Here is an 18,110-nt window from a genome sequence, read left to right as displayed (position 1 = left end):
TGCAAATGTGAGAGGCAATTCGATTTTGCTCAACCACAGGGAGAGTGGATTAGAAAAACTACAGAACATACAGAAATTGGCTAGGTGGTTACTGCTTTAAAATACTGCTGAGGTGTCTTGTTTGAGCATGTACTTCCATTGTAGTGCAGAATAATTGTTAAAGTCAAATCACAATACACTCACGGAATCCTTTTTATGCAGGTTTTACGAATAATTTTTAAAGCACTTAGAAATAAATATTAGCTTGATATCTATTAGACCTAGAGTTTGATAGTGGTGTGGATTACATTTACATCTACTCAGCAGCTGAGACAAACTAAATGGGATTGTTAAAACACAGATTCTTTGTGTTACAAATTTGAAATTGAATGTTTTTTGATACCATATTATTATGATGTATAAAAATTGAGGTCTTCTTTAAAGCATGATCCTATGAGATGTAATGTAGGTTTTCAAAAGAAAAACTTTCCCCCCAAACAATAATAATAATACCAACTGATAGACAGCAATTTAAGATAACTTCTAGTGTTTGCTGTATCCCTGAATTTCAGTTTGTTTGCCTTCTTTTTTACTAGGTTTGTTGTGAATTAGTACTGATGAAGGAATTGAAAATCCTTACTGCTTACTAGCTTTATGGTTTAAAGTGCAATATAATTTTCTGATGCGTATTTAAGGCACTTTTTCAGTAACATAATTTAATAATAATTATTCTAGAAATGCAGAATTGAAGCTTGGGAAGCTCCCATAGTAGTTTACAAACAATAATTAGGGCTTATCTCTCAAGTATAATTCTAATTAGCAGTTTTAGCTTAAAAACTTACATTCAAGTGTTGCACAATACTGCATCCTCACTAGTTCTAGTTAGTTGCAATTCATATTCAATGAAAATTACAGTTAGAACTATACTTATAGAATAGGTTTTTGTCAATGTCTAATTTTTAAAAATATGTAAAATTACTCTGTATTTTTTCCTGAAATGATCAGGTTTTTTCATTATATAGTCTGTCTCTGTGACATCTGAGTTTGGTTGTATCTTATTCCTCTTAACTGTTAAGAGCTTTTGACAGTACAAATCAAACTAAATGCTAGTAAATCCTTGATGGAATGTTTTAGTTAAATCATGAAACTTAAGAATACAAATTTATAAAAATGAAAAATAGCATTGTACTTTCCCTTCCTGGTATGTGATTTATCAACACTGTCAAAATATTTAGTAAAACAGTAACTAGATCAAGAGTTAAAATGACAGTTTTACTTCCAGCTTAAGTTGGAACTCTTCATACTTTTAACGTCTCTTTTTTTTTATATATTTTCATTTTTATAAATATCAATATTACCTATGTTTTTGAGCAATTTAGATAATTATGGATTCTTTCTTTGTTGTCTTAATTTGTTCCTGATAAGCTCAGTTTTTATTTAGGGTGACTTGGGTACAGTATAGTTTACTGAATAATATCTATAATAGAGTAGTAATTATTTTGACTCAATCCGCTACTTCTGTTACTGTTGCTATTATTATTGTTACTGGTAAAAATAAGCATAGAAATCCAACTCTATAAAATTATATAGCTTTTAATTTTTTAATTTACTCTTAAATATTAAATTTTATGGGTTATTTATAACCCAAGTAACTTGGGAGTGGAAAGTGAGCACCAGAGGCCATTGCACAGCCTTTTAAATTAGTGTGACAAGGTTATCACTCCCTTCAGCTTTCTGTAGCCTAAGTCGTGGGAAAGAGCTTCCGGTTTTCTCTAAATTCTCTACAGTAGTTCATGCTGTTTATAATAGGTACTATGTATGAATTGATTTTTCATCCATATGGTGGGTTTTCTATTAATTTTGTGTTAGATAGGTATATACCCTTGGACCTTTGATGACATACCTAGGACCAAATGGTAAGACCACCATAAGTATTAAAATGCACTATATGATTAATCCATACCACTCAATGCATTATACAGTACAAATGTTTTAAAATGATACAAGAGAAAGTCTCATAGAGATTGCCAGTGAGCTCTTGAGTTCAACTATTTAGTGAATTAGTTTCAAGATTGTGTTTTTTAGTTTTCACTTTATTTGTAAAGTACACATATCCAAATATTTTCTGCTCAGAGTTTCAAATGGCACAGTGATAGCCTCTTGCCTGGTTTGCTGGGTAGTCGATTGCAGTGAGGGCTTGATCCATGCAGCACAGAACTTTAGAAGTTGCTTCAACATGTTACATTGCTACACTTCTTTCATGTGTTTATTGCAGTGCAACTTTGTGCACCATCTGAAAATGCAACTCACTAATACACTTGTGTGTTATTTCTTTAAAATATTACTGATTTAGAGCATTAATGAGAGAGATGTAGGTGCTGCAGGCCATTCACATTGCCTGTCTTCTGCTGAAAACTTAAACAGGAAATAAATGACCGCCTAGCCTAAGCTGTGGCTGGGTTCTCTTCAGACATGTTTACTTATTCTAATGAGAAATAGTCAATAAACTTTTGATAATGGAATATTTATCTAATTACAAATCACAAACCCATATTTGCCAATATATAAAAGTACACTTTGATAGCATACAAGGTAAGTGCAGAGTAACTTAGAAAGCAGTGTGCATTGAGCAAAGCAGGTTAAACTGTGGCTAAGCATTGAAGGCTGGATGAGCAAGGCATTGTTCAGAGAAGAAGTACCTGTGCCATGTGGGAAGACTGAAGAAGGATACTATACTAGGTGGCTTTGGTCTATTTTCATTCTTTCACAGAGACTAGAATTTAAAACAAGGGATCTTTTACTAAACACGGAGCTCTGGAAAGTCAATACAAACAGGAAAAATTAATTAGAGAATGAATATTCTAAAGTCTTACTTTGCCCTTTCACCCCCCCACACACGTTTAGGGGTTGGGAAAATGTAGTTTTACAACATTTCATATTAATTTTAAGATGGTGGTAGTTTGAAATTACTTAAATAATAGGTTTACTTTTTTCTCATTAAAAATGAGTATTAAAGAAATAAAATTCATACCATTTATGATGATATAATTATAAATTTCCAACACGATTTTAATGGCATATGAAGAAATAAGCGTTATATAAAGGTAGCATTTGCTTTAAACTAAAGCTTCTGAGCTTATTGACTTTGCTTTAATATTTGCTATTCATTTCCAGTGGTGTGATTATGTGTAAAATTAATTTAAATGTAGCTGTGTTAGTTTAGGAAAAATAGAGTTTAAAACGATGAATGTCCCGTCACTTTTAAGAATATTATTGACTTTCGGCTTATTGAATGCTTTCCTTCCCTAATCATCTAATTATCTCCAGCCATTCAACACTGTGTGCTGGGTATGTACTGGACATACAAAAAAGACTAAGCTTCATCTCTTACTCTTAGTGTAAGTTTTGTATGGGTAAGCAGTGATTTGAAATAACAAATCTTTCCTGCAATATCACAAGTTCATCTTAAAGATGATTTTGTACATGATTTCACATTAGCTCTATTGTCAGTTTTAATGGGGGCTTTTTTGAACCAAGGCCTTAGTTTTAAGAGGTTTAATTTGTTGCTATAATTTCCTAAGAAGAATTGATTATAGTGGGTAAATTTTCTTCAAAGACATGGGGGATTCCTCATTAGGCTATTACTAAGCAGAATAATAGATGTTTATTGCCACATTTTATATCCTAAATAGACTTGTTGTCTAGTTTTTATTCTAAAGGAAACAGTGTTTGGTAAGACTTTGAGTTTGGTCTGCCTCTACAAGTGCTATATGGACTAAACTAAAAAGTAGTAAGAAAAAGAGTATATATTGTCAAACCTAATGATAGGATATATATGTTTATATTTCTTATTTTACATATTAATCCAAGTTCCCTCTTCCTCCCTCCTTCCCATGTCCCCCTCTTCCATCCCATTCCCCTCCTATTCCACAGGGAGAGTGATGCTTTCTAGGAGGGATCATCAAATCTGTCAAGTCATTTGGAGTAGGGACTAGGCCTTCTCTCCTGCCTCTAGGTTAAGGGAGTATCCCTCCATGGGGAATGTGCTCCTGAAGTCCTTTCATGCACCAGGGATATATCCTGGTTCCATTGTGAAAGTCCCCAGGCCTTCTAACTGAGACCCATGTTCATGGGGTCTGAGTCAGTCCAACGCTGGTTTCCCAGCTATCAGTCTGGGGGCCCATTAGCTCTTCCTTGTTCAGGTCAGCTGTCTCTGTGGGTTTCTCCAGCCTGGTCTTGAACCCTTATCACTCCTCCCTCTCTGCAAGTGGATCCCAGGAGTTCGGCTCAGTATTTAGCTGTGGGTGTTTGCTTCTTCTATTTCCATCAGCTACTAGATGAGGGCTCTATGATGGCAGATAAGTTAGACATTAATCTCATTATCAGGGAAGGGCATTTAAGGTAGGCTTTCCACTGTTGCTCAGATTGTTAGTTGGGGTCATCCTTGTAGGTCTCTGAACATTTCTCTAGAGTCAGTTTTTTCTCTTCAAACCTATAATGGCTCCCTCCATTATGGTATCTCTCTCTCTCTCTCTCTCTCTCTCTCTCTCTTTTTTTTTTTTTTTTTTTTTTTTTTGGCTCTCGTATCTTGGTCCCATGTGTTCTTTCCTCTCCTTCTCTTTCTCCTAACTCCCTCATGATAAGGTTTTTTAAATAGACAATTGACAGCTTTTTACACACATAATATAATACACAAGAATATTTTTTGGAGTTTTGTTATTATTTATTTTATGCCATTTTGATGATCTTTATTGTTATGCCCATTGCCATACTGACTTTAGCCTACAGGCTTTTCATCTTTTATTTGAATTCATCAACAGGAACACCAGTTTTGTTAATATGGTTTGTATACTAGAACAAGATTTGAAATCACTTGTTCATTTTGTGTAGACTGACTGTAGGTTCCAAGGCAACTGGTATTCTGAGTTGGTATTAGATCAGCAACCTATAGGTGATAGGCTCTTGAAGCTTATTAGAAGTTCCCTAAGGAGCCCGATATTAAGTGTGCTATTTGTCACCTGTGAGTTAAAAAATGTCTATCATGCTTGAGTAAAAATTCTAGACATTTTTCATATCTCTTTCTATCTGTTTCTGCCTCTCTCTCTCTCTCTCTCTCTCTCTCTCTCTCTCTCTCTCTCTGTGTGTGTGTGTGTGTGTGTGTGTGTGTGTAAGGAAAAGGTCATGCATTTAAAAAGCGGGGGTGGGGGTGTTGTTCATGTTCTGGTTTGGTGGGAGGAAAGGGAAGGAGTGATAAGGAGTGATGTTTTGTTAACTGTGACATGTCTGATGCTGCAGGGATCATGTACCAAAATGAAATTAGACTTGTGACCGATTTATTTGGAGAAAACACTTGTAATAGATAAAGGCATGAACTTTCAGACATGTTAAATTGACCATGCCATGGGACAAAAGGAAACTTGCCTAGGATAGAAAAAAGCCTGACCATAGGCTGATGGGCCTTGTTGAGTCATAGTTATTTTTCAAAAATGTCTTTATTTTGACAGAGATGGTTAGATTATTATACCATAGTTTTGTTTAGTCATTGGCTGGGAGCAGCCCAGGGGATGTCTTGCTTGGTGTGACTGCCCAGTGGATTAAAAGGTGTAGCGGCTGGAGTTTAGAAGTCAGTTGTGCTTTCCACAGCAGGTTCTGTTAAACCGAGAGAGAGATCTGAAGGGAACAGCTCTGTAAGTACCACAGTTAACCAGAACTGTAATGACAAGTACACGTGTATTATTTAATCTTATCTCCAGCTCTGTGAGTGAGCAAGGCCATTGAGACATTAAGTAACTTGTCTTTAGTCACTTGCCTAGCAGGTGATAGACATAAAATTGCAACTTTGAGAGGAGTCTGACTCATGTGTAGGCACTCAAACTCTTTACACTATGCTGGCTGTGTGCATTCACTAAAAAGTTGTGCTAAACTTCCTTCTATGACTTAAGTATATTTTTCACAATGTTTCATGGATCTAGAAAATGTCTAATTACCTTTGCCATACTAGTTTCTAAAAATTGATTTGTTTTCATTAAGGGGTGTATGTTTCAAAACTTGTGGGTTTAACTCTTTGAATTTTGATACATGTCTTCACTTGTCAGAGAAATACATTATGCTAGTTCTGCCCCATCCCTATTCTTCCCAGTATATGAAATTGTAGTACAGATCTGCAGCTACAGTAAGCAATTCTCTGAGGATGAAGAAAGAAACTGTATGTTCACATAGGAATTTCTTTTCCAGAGCTAAAATTGACATTTTATAAATAATTTCCATGTTGCAAACTTGAGACCAAGAAATCACAGCAATTCAGTGATATGCATTTGGCATGAGTCAGTTTTAGTTCTTAGTGCTTTTCATTGGAAATGGCATAAAAAGTAAGATATCTCTGAATTTTTTATGCTATGGGCTTACAAGAGACAGAAAATGTTTTTATCTTATAGATGCATGGCAGTGCATAGCAGCAGAAGTAACGAAATGGTCACAAACCTCCACAGTATTTCCCAGGTCACATTCATTCTTAATTTTTAAAGAATCTAGAAACAAACCAAGCAGCTGATAATAGCCCATTTCCAGGCAGCAGTGTTTGGTGTGGTATTGTCCTTCTTCTCATTTTCATAGTGATTTAGAGATGGGTTCTGTATGTCACTAGGTTTTCATGCTTTTAAATATATAACCTAGCTGGCCACTTTGTTGTTTCCCTCCTTTTTCTTTTGTAAGTAGTTAGCATTGATTTTGGTCTTAATTTTTTATTTAATCATTTATTATAGCTATAGCTGATCTGTAGTCATGAAAGATTCTGATTTTTAACATCCCCCTAACTCTTTAAGCTCAAGAAAGTGAATGCATTATAAATGTTTTAACCTCAGTTCTTTCTTTTGTTGTGTTTTTGAAACACTTGCATTGGTCATTAGCTTCAGTGTAAGTGCTGTTGAAACAGCCCCTGGAAGCTACAGTGAGGAGGAGAGGTATTAACAGTAACCACTGCTGGAAATATATATGTAATAAAATACCTTTCTTTAAAGTATGTTGAGTGTTGCTTAAAGAAAATGTAGCTTCCCTTGAATATAAAAATGATGATTGAAGTTTGATGCTTTAGAAATTTAGTTTGCTCTTTTAGTGACCTAGGGAAACATGGGTTAAAAAATAGCATATTGAATGAAGTGTGGTATACTCATAGAAGAAGTAAAAAAAAAAAAAAATGTGGATTAAATGAGTTTGAAAACAATTAGAGCTTAAATCCTAAGCCAGATTCATCATTAAAATGAAATGATAGGTCCTTGACCCTTGGGTATGCTTGGAATAAACATGGAACTCAGTATTGTTTTCCAAACTATTTTGCTTTTGTAAAGCTAAGACAGATGTACAAGAAAGATGCAGTTTTTATTTTGTATTGGCAGCTTCCAAATATTTAGTATCTATTTCCAAGAGTTGCAATTAGTAAAGCAACCATGGTACTGAAGTCTGCACATCCCACAGCTAATTATATTTGCAAGGTCAGAGTGAATACATATTTTCAGAAAAATAAAGGGTTATATAAATATGTGTCTTCTACTTGGCTGTTATATCACAGTTTGTTGATCTGGAGTATAATGTGTACAATTCACAAATTTGTCTGATAACAGAAAGTGGTGTGTGATTGTGTTTATTTTACTAACCAGTATATTCACAGCAATCACTTCCAAATATCTCTCCAGTAAAGATGTGTTAATTACAAAACAGACAAGGTCTTCTATTATATTAAAGCTACTAACAAGAAGACAGCAGGAATCACACATGTAAATAGCATCATCAACCCCTATTTTAGTCCTCTGTTTTGATCTGTGAGTTGCGCATAGACCAAAGGTGCTATTAAAGACTGAGTGTATGAAATAGGCAGCATTATATGAACAAAATTTATTCAACAAGAAAACAGACCTTTAACATGAATTTAACAAGCCTGAGAAATTATAAACTATCATATGCTGCAGATTCATGCAGTGATAATAAACAAAAAAAGGAAAGTAAGAGGTTTCCCTAAGCTAGCCAAACTGCTAATGGTTTTGTTATAAGCTGTCTACTGTTGCGGTGACCTCTGAAAAGTCTCAAGGCACTTGTACCAGAAAAAATTAACTGGCCAGGCTAAGAAATACAGATTCAGTGGGTTTGCAGGGCTTCAGCATGGACAGGAATTACTTTAAGTTTTCATTCTTCAGTGTGGAGGTTATTGTTTCTTTGGGGAGGTGATTTTGATGGAGTTTTTCTTTGTTTCTCTCTCTCTTTTAATTTTGAAGCACACAAGACAAACTAGTTTCATGTATACGTATTTCAAAGTGAGCCATAAAAAAAAGCAGAATGCTTTAAGAATGGATTATTCTTTCTTCCCCTGCTCCCTTCAGTGCCTTAAATTCTTGGAGGTTCTTTGTTTAGTGTGTTGCATGTTAGATTTATTTTCCTAACTGTGGAGTGACCACCTTGCTGTCATTCTGTTGCATCATTCTGTAAATACACAAACATGGAGAAACACCCTGAGCCCAAACACACCTCCAAGTTCTCACTAGGGCCTTTTCTTGAATCTTACTGTGGCATAATTAACACCTTCTTCACCCATTGCTCATTAGTGTACTGGACATTAATGAGTCTATTTTGATAGGTTGTTCTAAAGGAAAAATCCCCTTATTCTCACAGCAGAAAAGGCAATTATAAAAATTGTACAGAATATAAAATGTAGAATATATTGCCATATTTATTTTTTTATTACATGCTAAATCTAATTTTGGTCTGCAGGTTTTTGAACATGTTAGTTTCCTTAAGACAGTTGCTATAGCGATGGCAGAAAATTCCTTTAATCTTAGTGTAATCATTTCTATTGTTGCTCAGGAACTATCAGTCTGAACATGTCATTTCATATGGGTCATAATTTACTAGCGGAACAACATAATAAGTTCTTAAGTGTTGTAAAGTACTCATTTTTTTAATTCCACTGTTAAAAATAGGTCATGATATTCACATAAGACTTAACTGGCATTTTCTTTTATGACGTTTCATACCTGCTAGTAATATTCCATAGAAATGACACATTTTTGCATGAAAATTGCTAACTAATGTTTTAGTTTGAAAGCAGTTGGTATAAAAATGTACATAAGCATTTCATTGGGATATAATGAAATTTCCATAGTTTGTGACATTTTTTCCTAGAAATGACTTTTTCTGAACTCTAAGAACAGTTGAAATAAAGCTTATGATTTATTAATAGTTAATACATTAATAGTTAAAACCAATTGTGAAAGGTTATGATTAAATACTTCGCTTTGGAGCAAAAGGAGTTTTGGGAAAAATTCAGACCACAAGAATTAAAAGCAACATTAAAACGTACCATTATCAGTATTAGGACAACTGAAGTATACAAGGAGCTTATTAGATTGTCTCGTTATAATGTTTTGGTGTGAATTCATGATTGCTGTAAAAATAACCTGTATATTCTTCATAGTCTGTAGAAATACTTATTTGTGTGAAACAGGGCCTTACCGTGTAACTCTGGCTGGTCTCAGCCTCACAGAAACCTGCCTGCCTCTGCCTCCTCCAGAATGCTGGGATTAAAGGTTTGTACTACCAGGTTTGGCAATGAAGCCCTTAAGATAGATTTTTAGACCTGATTATATTACAGTTGGCTTAACTTGTAAATAATAGTTTTTAACATTTCAGTGTACTTTTCACGAGTTGTTTAACCAAAAACACATCTGGAAAACAGTGACTTTTATAAAATACTGACCGTCTCAGTTGTTAATACTTTTAAAGGTAAATCAAGAAATACTATATTTTCAAGTCTTGCTTTAAGATTGTCTTGAAAAGAGGCAGTCTGTCTTAGTATAACATAGTTTTACCTAACATCATACTTTTAAAAGCTTTAAGTTCTTTCAAATTCAAATGATGACTGTAAGTGTATCAGCAATATGATAGTGGGAAATAGCTGATTCTTGTTAATCCCTTGATATGTAAGAGCTAATTAACACTACATTGGGTTATGAAGGAATTTGAATCTTTTAATAGCCAAGATATATATATATATATATTCTTTTTTATGAACTTACAACCATGTTATATTGTTTCTATCTGAAAGCATGGGTGACCTTGGTTTTCTTATATTGTGCCTCCTAGGCTTGGCAGTGACTTGGATGTTTAAGGCCATAAGACAATGTATAAAGTATTTCAGAGTCAGAAGAAGTAAAGGCTATCTGACTAGTAGAGAGTACATGGGCAAGTGACGTGCTGGCTGCAATTTTGTTGTCATTTCAAGTACTGTGATGGCGTAATTGATGTGACAGGGCTGGGTCTTAGATGTAGTCCCTTAGCTTGTGCTCACTTTCAGTTTTAGATTCCCTGTCAGTCATTTTATCTAGGAAAATTTTAGGTAACAAATAAGCACAACAATGAAGGTTATTTGATGTATGCTTAGTAATGACATATTTTTAATAATAAAGATGCTAAGTTCATATTTTGCTGCTTTGTGGAAATCGCAATAATTGGTGTCACCTTACATTACAAGATAGAGGGTGGTATACTGATGGCACTATCAGCAGGAGGTTCTTTTTATTAATATTATAATTGAATGATTTTCTGGAAATAGGCCAAAAACAGATGCAAGTTGATCTTGCCTTGTCCACTGTTGCTTGGCACCAACACTTTTTCTTTTTTTTAAAAAAAAGAATTGACTTGACACCTTGTTTTACAGGTTGTTATTGATGCGTTCAGATTGATCAATGCTAATATGATGGTCTTAGGACATGAACCAAGACAAACAACTTCAAATCTGGGTCACTTAAACAAGCCATCTATCCAGGTAATGACTGTGTTTGATAATGTGTTAAAACTCTGTTTATAATGTTTAAATCTGCTGTCATCATTCTAAGTTCTAGTTCTTAATCATTTTAATTTTCTTATAAAAAGTCTTTTATTATTACTAATGTTTTAAAAGAGAATCTCAGCTTCTTTTGAGGCTTTAAGTTTGAACTCAACATGTGCAACAGAACAAAACTCATATGTGTACATATAATTCTTTTCTTGGTATCAAGAAAAGATGAGCCAGTTGATGGTAGCACGTACCTTTAATCCAAGCATTCATGAGGCAGAGGCAGGCAGAATTCTCTATGAATTTGAGGTCAGCCTAGTCTACACTTCTGTCTAGTTAATATCTAAGAGGAGGACCAATAAAAGTTTCAGGTGGGAACAGTTAGCTAACTTATATTGATTTCTAAAGAGTCTGTGTGTATGAGAGAGATAGAGAGAGAGAGAGAGAGAGAGAGAGAAAGGAGTGCATTTTAAGAGGTTACAAGAAACGGTTCCTAGGTAGTAATTTTTGTTTTATTCCCACCTTTTGATTAAAATCCCATAGGATACATACAAACATTACTTTTGACAAGTTTATATTTTGTTCATCTAATGATATCAACCACTGTTACAGTAGTTGTTGGGAGTTCAAACACTTAATACCCTTTGAGTGATTAGTGTTTTCTTTGTTCCATTCATATGGCTCATTGTTTAAACGCAAGTCTTTATGTCTGTAAGAAATTATGTTAAATGTGTTTTTAAATGCACAGTCTGTGTCTGTATAGGTAATTATTTCTCTAAAGATTAATTAATAGGACAAAAATACCATGTTTGATTACACAGGACACTCAAGACAAAGACATTATAGTAGCTACTGCTATTCCCCCTCTGAAACCTTGTTTTGCCTCAAGGTTGTCTTTGGGGAGTTGTGGCATTAGTTCTTCGCAATGGTCCAGCTTGGTTATACTTGATAACTTTGCATTTTTAAACATTTTTGCCATTGTCATTCATTCTAGCTCTTCATCATAGTGAAATGTTTTGTCTCAAAAGAACTGAGTATGTTGCTTTTGAAAAAATAATTTTTTTTGGCTAAGTTGGGGGGGACTACAGAGAATAATGAGTATGAAATAAGCTACCAGTGATTTTGATTGGGCACAGACAAGCCCATACTTGCATGTTCCAAGAGAATATATTATTGGGTCTGTTTAGCCCATGATAATGACCTTTCTTGTACACCTACACCCCCATAGCATCATCCTGCTTCATTATTTTCTACAAAAGGTTGAATAGCATCTCATAATCTAGAATCATTGTGATTACTACATGGTGTATTTCTACCAGAAGTTTTCACTAATTGCAAGTCACCAGTTACCTGCTGCATATTTCCTTTTTTAAAAATAAAATGCTGTCTTTTAATTTAAAAGACAGAATTGATATTAAATCTGATACCTCTGTATTAATCTACTTGGTAGTTTTTACTCCTGCTTTCTATCTGGAATTTTAAATGGGCCTTTTGAAGCAATTTTCAAGACTAAGTTTAAAAATTGCATTATTTTCCCATCATTTTAAATTTGTTTTTCCTCCCAATTAGAATCTGTAAATATATTTATTCCACAGTTTATGTAGTGCCCATCAGAATGGCATCTGTTTGGGTTCTTTACAGTTTTAAGACAATTTCAATACTAAGGTACACAAATAGGATCAAGCCAAAAAGGGGCGCACCTTAAAACTCTTTCATTTTGTATGACAAACGATAGAACATCCATAATTGAATTTGAATGTCCCTATGTCACATTTCTACGTTGGTGATAGGAACCTTTCAGAAATAGCATGCCTTTGTCTTGAAGGGAAAGTTAGCTGTGTTAAAAGGAAACTTGTTCCCAAGAAAACTTAGAAGTGGTAGAAGGGTGACAACAGTCACTAATGTACACTCTGAAAGTCATTGATGGCTCTCTAGCACTGGTGTCTCTGTTGTACTTAAAGATGTAGGAGAATATTGTGATCACATTCTAAACTAATTTAAAAATTAAATGGGATATACAAGTTCTCCATTTAGTAAGTATATATTAATATATATCAAGATGTTGGGTTCCATTATTTCTTGGTAGTAGACTAAGGGGATTACCCACTTTGTTTTTTCCTTATCCATATTTTTTTTTAAAACTTTCTACAGTAACACAGTATCTTTACAAAATAATATGTTATGTGTGCCTTATGTATTTTATGTGCAAATGTTTTGCCTGCATGTATGTTTGTGTACCACATGTATGCTTGACGCCCATGGAAGTTGGAAGAGGGTATCAGATCCTTTGGAATTGGCATTCTGTGTGGCTGCGAACCACCATATGAGTGCTGGGAATTGAACCTAGTCCTCTGGAAAAACAAGTGCTCTTAACTTCTGAGCCATCTTTTCAGCCCCAAGAAAAAAATGTTTTTAAGTGTTCGTGGCAATATTGAAGTAATTAACTAACGGTAAAGTTTACTTTCATTTTCAGAGAACCATTGTTATAACTAATCATGCTATTGGCTTCTATAGTAATATAGAATATAGTAATAAAAAAGCTATATTTGGACATGGATCATTTGACTATTATTGTCAATGTTTAGAAATGGCAGTATTTATTTTAATGATTAAATCTTTTTCAGAATTCCATTAAAAACTTGTTGGGCTTTTGGTGTTTTAGATCCCTATATGCCACAATAAATTTTGGAGTTGTCATCCTTTGATCATTTAGTAAACACTGGTTGGTGTCCAATGTATGCACCAGCTTTAAATCTCTAAGTGTGGCCCTGAGCATGCTTACATGCTTACATTGTGCGATTGAGTTAAAGTATTTGAAAACATTATTTTCAACAATTATAAAACACAGAGTTGTAAAACAATAACAGTGGAAACTATTGATTGTAACAGCCCTGAGACATTCTAGATGTGGCAGCTGAGGCCCAGAAAACTGAGCTGCTTCAGTTACTGTTAATTTATTCAAGACTGCTAGGTCTTCTCATACTTTATATTACACTTGGGAATTTAATGAATTAAATTTTGGCATAATTCATACGTTTCCTGTGTGATGCTTTTGTTTTGTTTTGTTTTGAGACAGAGTCTCACTATGTATTCAGGCTGGCCTGTCTCTGTGTAGTCCAGGGTAGTCTCAAATTTAGAATTCTGCTTGAACCCCTTTAGTGCTGGGATTACAAGTAATACCCAGCTAGCTGACTTACTGTGTCTGCAGTGGATCATGTGTGGAGGTTAACCAACCATAAATATACTGTATCTATACCTGCAGTTCTCAACCTGTGGGTTGCCATCCCTTTGGGGGGTCAAAAGACCCTTTCACAGGGGTTGCCTAAGGTCATCCAAAAACACAGGTATTTATATTACAGCTCATAACAGTAGCAAAATCACAGTTATGAAGTTGCAAACAAAGTAATTTTATGGTTGGGGGTTACCACTACATGAGGAATGAATTAAAGGGTCACAGCATTAGGAAGGTTGAGAACCTCTGTTCTTTACAGCCCTCTTGCTGCATGAGTTTATGACCTGGGATGGATACCCTAGAAGTGTATAGTAGGTGAGTAAGTAAAGTAGGAAGACTGTTGGCTATATTTGTTTTATTGTGTACTTGCTAGTCTTTCATGGTGCTTGTGTTAAGTTTTACTACATTTATCTGAGTAATAAAATTGAAAACCAAATAGCTCCACCAAACACCAGGTTGTTTGTTTCATTGACATTGGTGATTAATCTTTAAAATTAGGCCTGTCTGTGGATTCAGTGATTGGCCTCTGGGTTTATTGGTCAGAACCATTGTTAGTTTTGCCAGCATGTACATTTTATAGTGCAGTTAGTGAGTGTATTGTGCAATCCTTTGATGATGAACAGTTAAACCCCAAGCTCCACTCCCCAGTCAGGCCTTATCTGCTTAGAGAAATGCTCATACTTACCCAGATCTCCACCCAGAAGATACACCTCCTGATGTGTGCAAGGGTAAGTTCAGGGTTAAAGAATCCCTGGTCGGTTTTACTCCTGATCTGTGAAGTACATTTTTATTCAATGAAAGCTGATATACTACTTCTGGTAATTATTGAAAGTGGATTTACTAGGTTTTCTTAATGGCTAAATTTCATGTATCGGCTATTTGAAATCTACTACTGCTTCCTGTTGACTTTAAGATTTAGTTTTATAGAAGATATTAGTAATGTGAAGATTTGTTATCCTGGGAAATATCAAGTGTTTAATATCTAATTTTATACCTAATACTTAAATTTTAATTTTTTTTTTAAAACAGTAATTCTTTAAAATAAAACTTAAAATGTGTAGACTTAGTCTTACCCGGGATTGCATTGTAGCACAATACATCAGAATGGACATGGGTTACAGAGTTAGTGATCTGGCTTCAAATCCTCAGTGCTGCCTCATATTAGCTATTAATTAGGATAAATTAAGAGTTAATGCCCCCCTCTTTACTCTTCTGTCATGTACACATAGATGGAGCCTACTAGATTGTTGCATTGGAATGTGTGGAATGGATGCTAGGCAATCATTAGATATTCACTTCCCTGCTCTTCTCCTCCGACTTAGCACTTTTAAGACTTAGATGGTAAAACCCCTAATTAGGAAGCAGTGGTTATTTGGTTAGCTCTGTCTTTATTTTCCGACAGTTAATCCCACATCCTTTTGATTTTTTGCAATTGTTAAATAGTATAATTCTGTGCCTTTGTGTCTTAGGAGGCTAATGTGTTGTTTTTTGTTTTTTGTTTTTTTATAGGTTTCTCGAATACTGTTATGAGCTACAGTTGAACTTATGTTGCTAGAGCGTTAGATACTTAAGCAGTATATAGCATAGTTATTTTTACTTTTTTTAATTGAAAATAATTCTTTTTTCCTACAGCATATTCTAATAACTGTTTCCCCTCCTCCATCCACTTCCAGATCTCCCCGCTTCCCCACCCACCCAACTCTAAGACTTCTTTAGAAAACCGGCAATAAAGAAATAAGAAAAAAAGCCTAAGAACTACACATTCACACTAACAAAACACATATTGAAACCATAATATTCAAGCAAAAGACCTATAAAATTAAAAAAAAATCCCAAACAAAGCATTTTGAGACAAAAACAATCTACATACAAAAAATACCATTGAGTTTGTTTTGTGTTGGTTATCTACTGCTGGGCATCGGGCCTGCCTTTATTTATGTGTAGTTTGTATTCCCAGTGAGTCTTCATTGGAAAAAACTAATTTTTCCTTTGCGAGTGGTTGTCAGTTGGAGATAGCTTCTTGGTTAGGATGGGAGCCTCTGTACACTTCCCCCTCTCAGAGCTGGGACCTTACCGGTCCTGGATCTGTCAGGCCTTTTGTGTGCTGCCACAGTCTTTGAGTTAATGTGTGTCCATCCTGTTGTATCATCTATCCCCTCTGGCTCTTAAAATCCTTCTGCCTTGTTGTAGACATTGTTCCCTGAGCCCTGAGGAGTGGAACTTAATGAAGGCAGCTCATTTAGGACTGAGTGTTCCAAAGTCTCTCACTCTCTGCATGTTATCCATTTGCCCAGTTGTGGGTATGAGTTCCCATCCTCTGCAAGACAAGGCTTCTCTAATGATAGCCCAGAAAGACACTGACCTTTGGGTGTAGCAGAGAGTGTTGTTAGGATCATTTTGTTGTACACTGCTTTAGCAGAGCAATAGTATTTGGCTTCCCCTATAGTTACTTTTTTTTTTTTTTTAATAACTTAAAGTTTTTATTGTGACTGCCCTATTCATCTTGGAGATTGAGTTTGAGTAAAATGAAAATAAATTCTGATAAGTGAGATTTTGATTTCTTGGTTACTGAATTAAGAGTGTGAGTGAGAAGACATGTTAAAGAACAAGCTTCTGGGTCTCAACAGATAGCTCAGTTGGTGAATGCATACTGCGGACACTTGACAGACATGAGGTTAAGTAAAAAGTGACAGTTGCATCTGTAACCCAGCACTGAGCTAGGGCGGGCAGACCCCAGAAGTCCATTTGCTAGCCAGCAGAACGTTGAGTCAGTAAGCGCTAAGTTTAGTGAATAGACCCTGTCTTAAAAATTAAGGTGGAAAGCAGTCAAGGAAGACTCCTCAAATTGACCTTAGGTCTCTACATGCAAGAAGACACAAATACATGGGCATATATGTGAATTAGTACACACACAAGACACACTCATACTGTTCTCATTGGTAATTTGGAGACTTGCCTGGACACAAGTCTTTGAATTAGTGAAAATTGAGTTAACAAAAAAGGAAACACCAGATTGATATAGATGGAGAAACAAGTGTACTATTACAGTCTTTTAGATTTTTCTTCTGAAATAGCTCTTTCCTAAACACCATAAAAATCAGACAATAAATTATGGATAGTTGGTTTGTAAAAGGCTGTGAGTTCAGACTTTTTGCTCTGGCCCCTGTGCAAGGCTGTGGAAAGTTTTGAATTAGTGAAGTACCTGTAATGCTTTGAATAATTTGTCACTAGTCCTTTACACTTTTATCTTTAAGCTTGTACCTGAGAAAATATTTTAACTTACTCTGTATTTATAATATGATCCCTTTAAATTTTTTTTTAAAAATTTATTACATTTCATTTATTTTGTGTTATGTGGAGGGGACTTGCACGTGCCAGTCCTCTCCTTCTGCCATGTGGGTCCCAGATATTGAACTCAGATTGTCAGGTTTGGTAGCAAGGGCTTTTATCAACTACACCAGGCATGGTGAGTACTTAGACTCTAATCCCAGGTCTCAGGCAGAGGCAGGCAGATCTCTTACGAGTTCAAGGTCAGCCTGGTGTGTTGTGAGTAAGGTTTTTCCCCTGCTGGCCTGGACCCACCGCAGCCTCAATGAACACACAGAGACTCTGTATTTGATATAATGATGTTGGCCAGGTACTAGTTTCTTATCGGCTAGCTCTGTCTTAAGTATTAACCCATTTCTAATAATCTAAGTATTTCCATGTGGTCTCATCTTACTGGAGAATGGGCCCGGACTTCTGTTCTCCAGTATCTCCATGTTGATTCCTCCTTACTACTTCCTCGAATCCTCCTTGTCTCCTAGTCCCACCTATCTTGCTTTCCTATTACTCATTAACCAGTATGAGAAACATATATACAGAATGGCATCTCCCATCATCTCCTCTTTTCTGTCTAAATAAAAAGAAGGATTTTTAACCTTAGCATATCAAAATATATCACACAACTGTCATAAAATCCCACTTCTGACACCAGATATCGTGGTTCAATAAGGATCAGGATAAACAGTTAGACCGAACAGATGTTTATTCAGGGAGAAATAACTCACAACATAGACAGATGAACATCAGCAGGTTTTT

The 18,110-nt window shown here is 35.2% G+C and overlaps 1 protein-coding gene across 1 annotated transcript in view; it reads left to right on the top strand.

Annotated features, from left to right (window-relative positions):
• Positions 1–18,110, top strand: part of Psmd14 (proteasome 26S subunit, non-ATPase 14) — a 74,018-nt gene that overhangs the window by 41,092 nt on the left and 14,816 nt on the right. The window contains exon 7 of the mRNA XM_051184583.1: positions 10,682–10,789. Coding sequence (XP_051040540.1) covers positions 10,682–10,789 — 108 coding nt within the window. The remainder of the gene's footprint in view (positions 1–10,681; positions 10,790–18,110) is intronic.

Source organism: Phodopus roborovskii, unplaced genomic scaffold (genome assembly GCF_943737965.1).
Source record: "Phodopus roborovskii unplaced genomic scaffold, PHOROB, whole genome shotgun sequence".
Classification (NCBI taxonomy): Eukaryota; Metazoa; Chordata; class Mammalia; order Rodentia; family Cricetidae; genus Phodopus; species Phodopus roborovskii.
The sequence above is the reverse complement of the archived record's forward strand: the minus strand, read 5'-3'. Positions and strand labels throughout refer to the sequence as shown.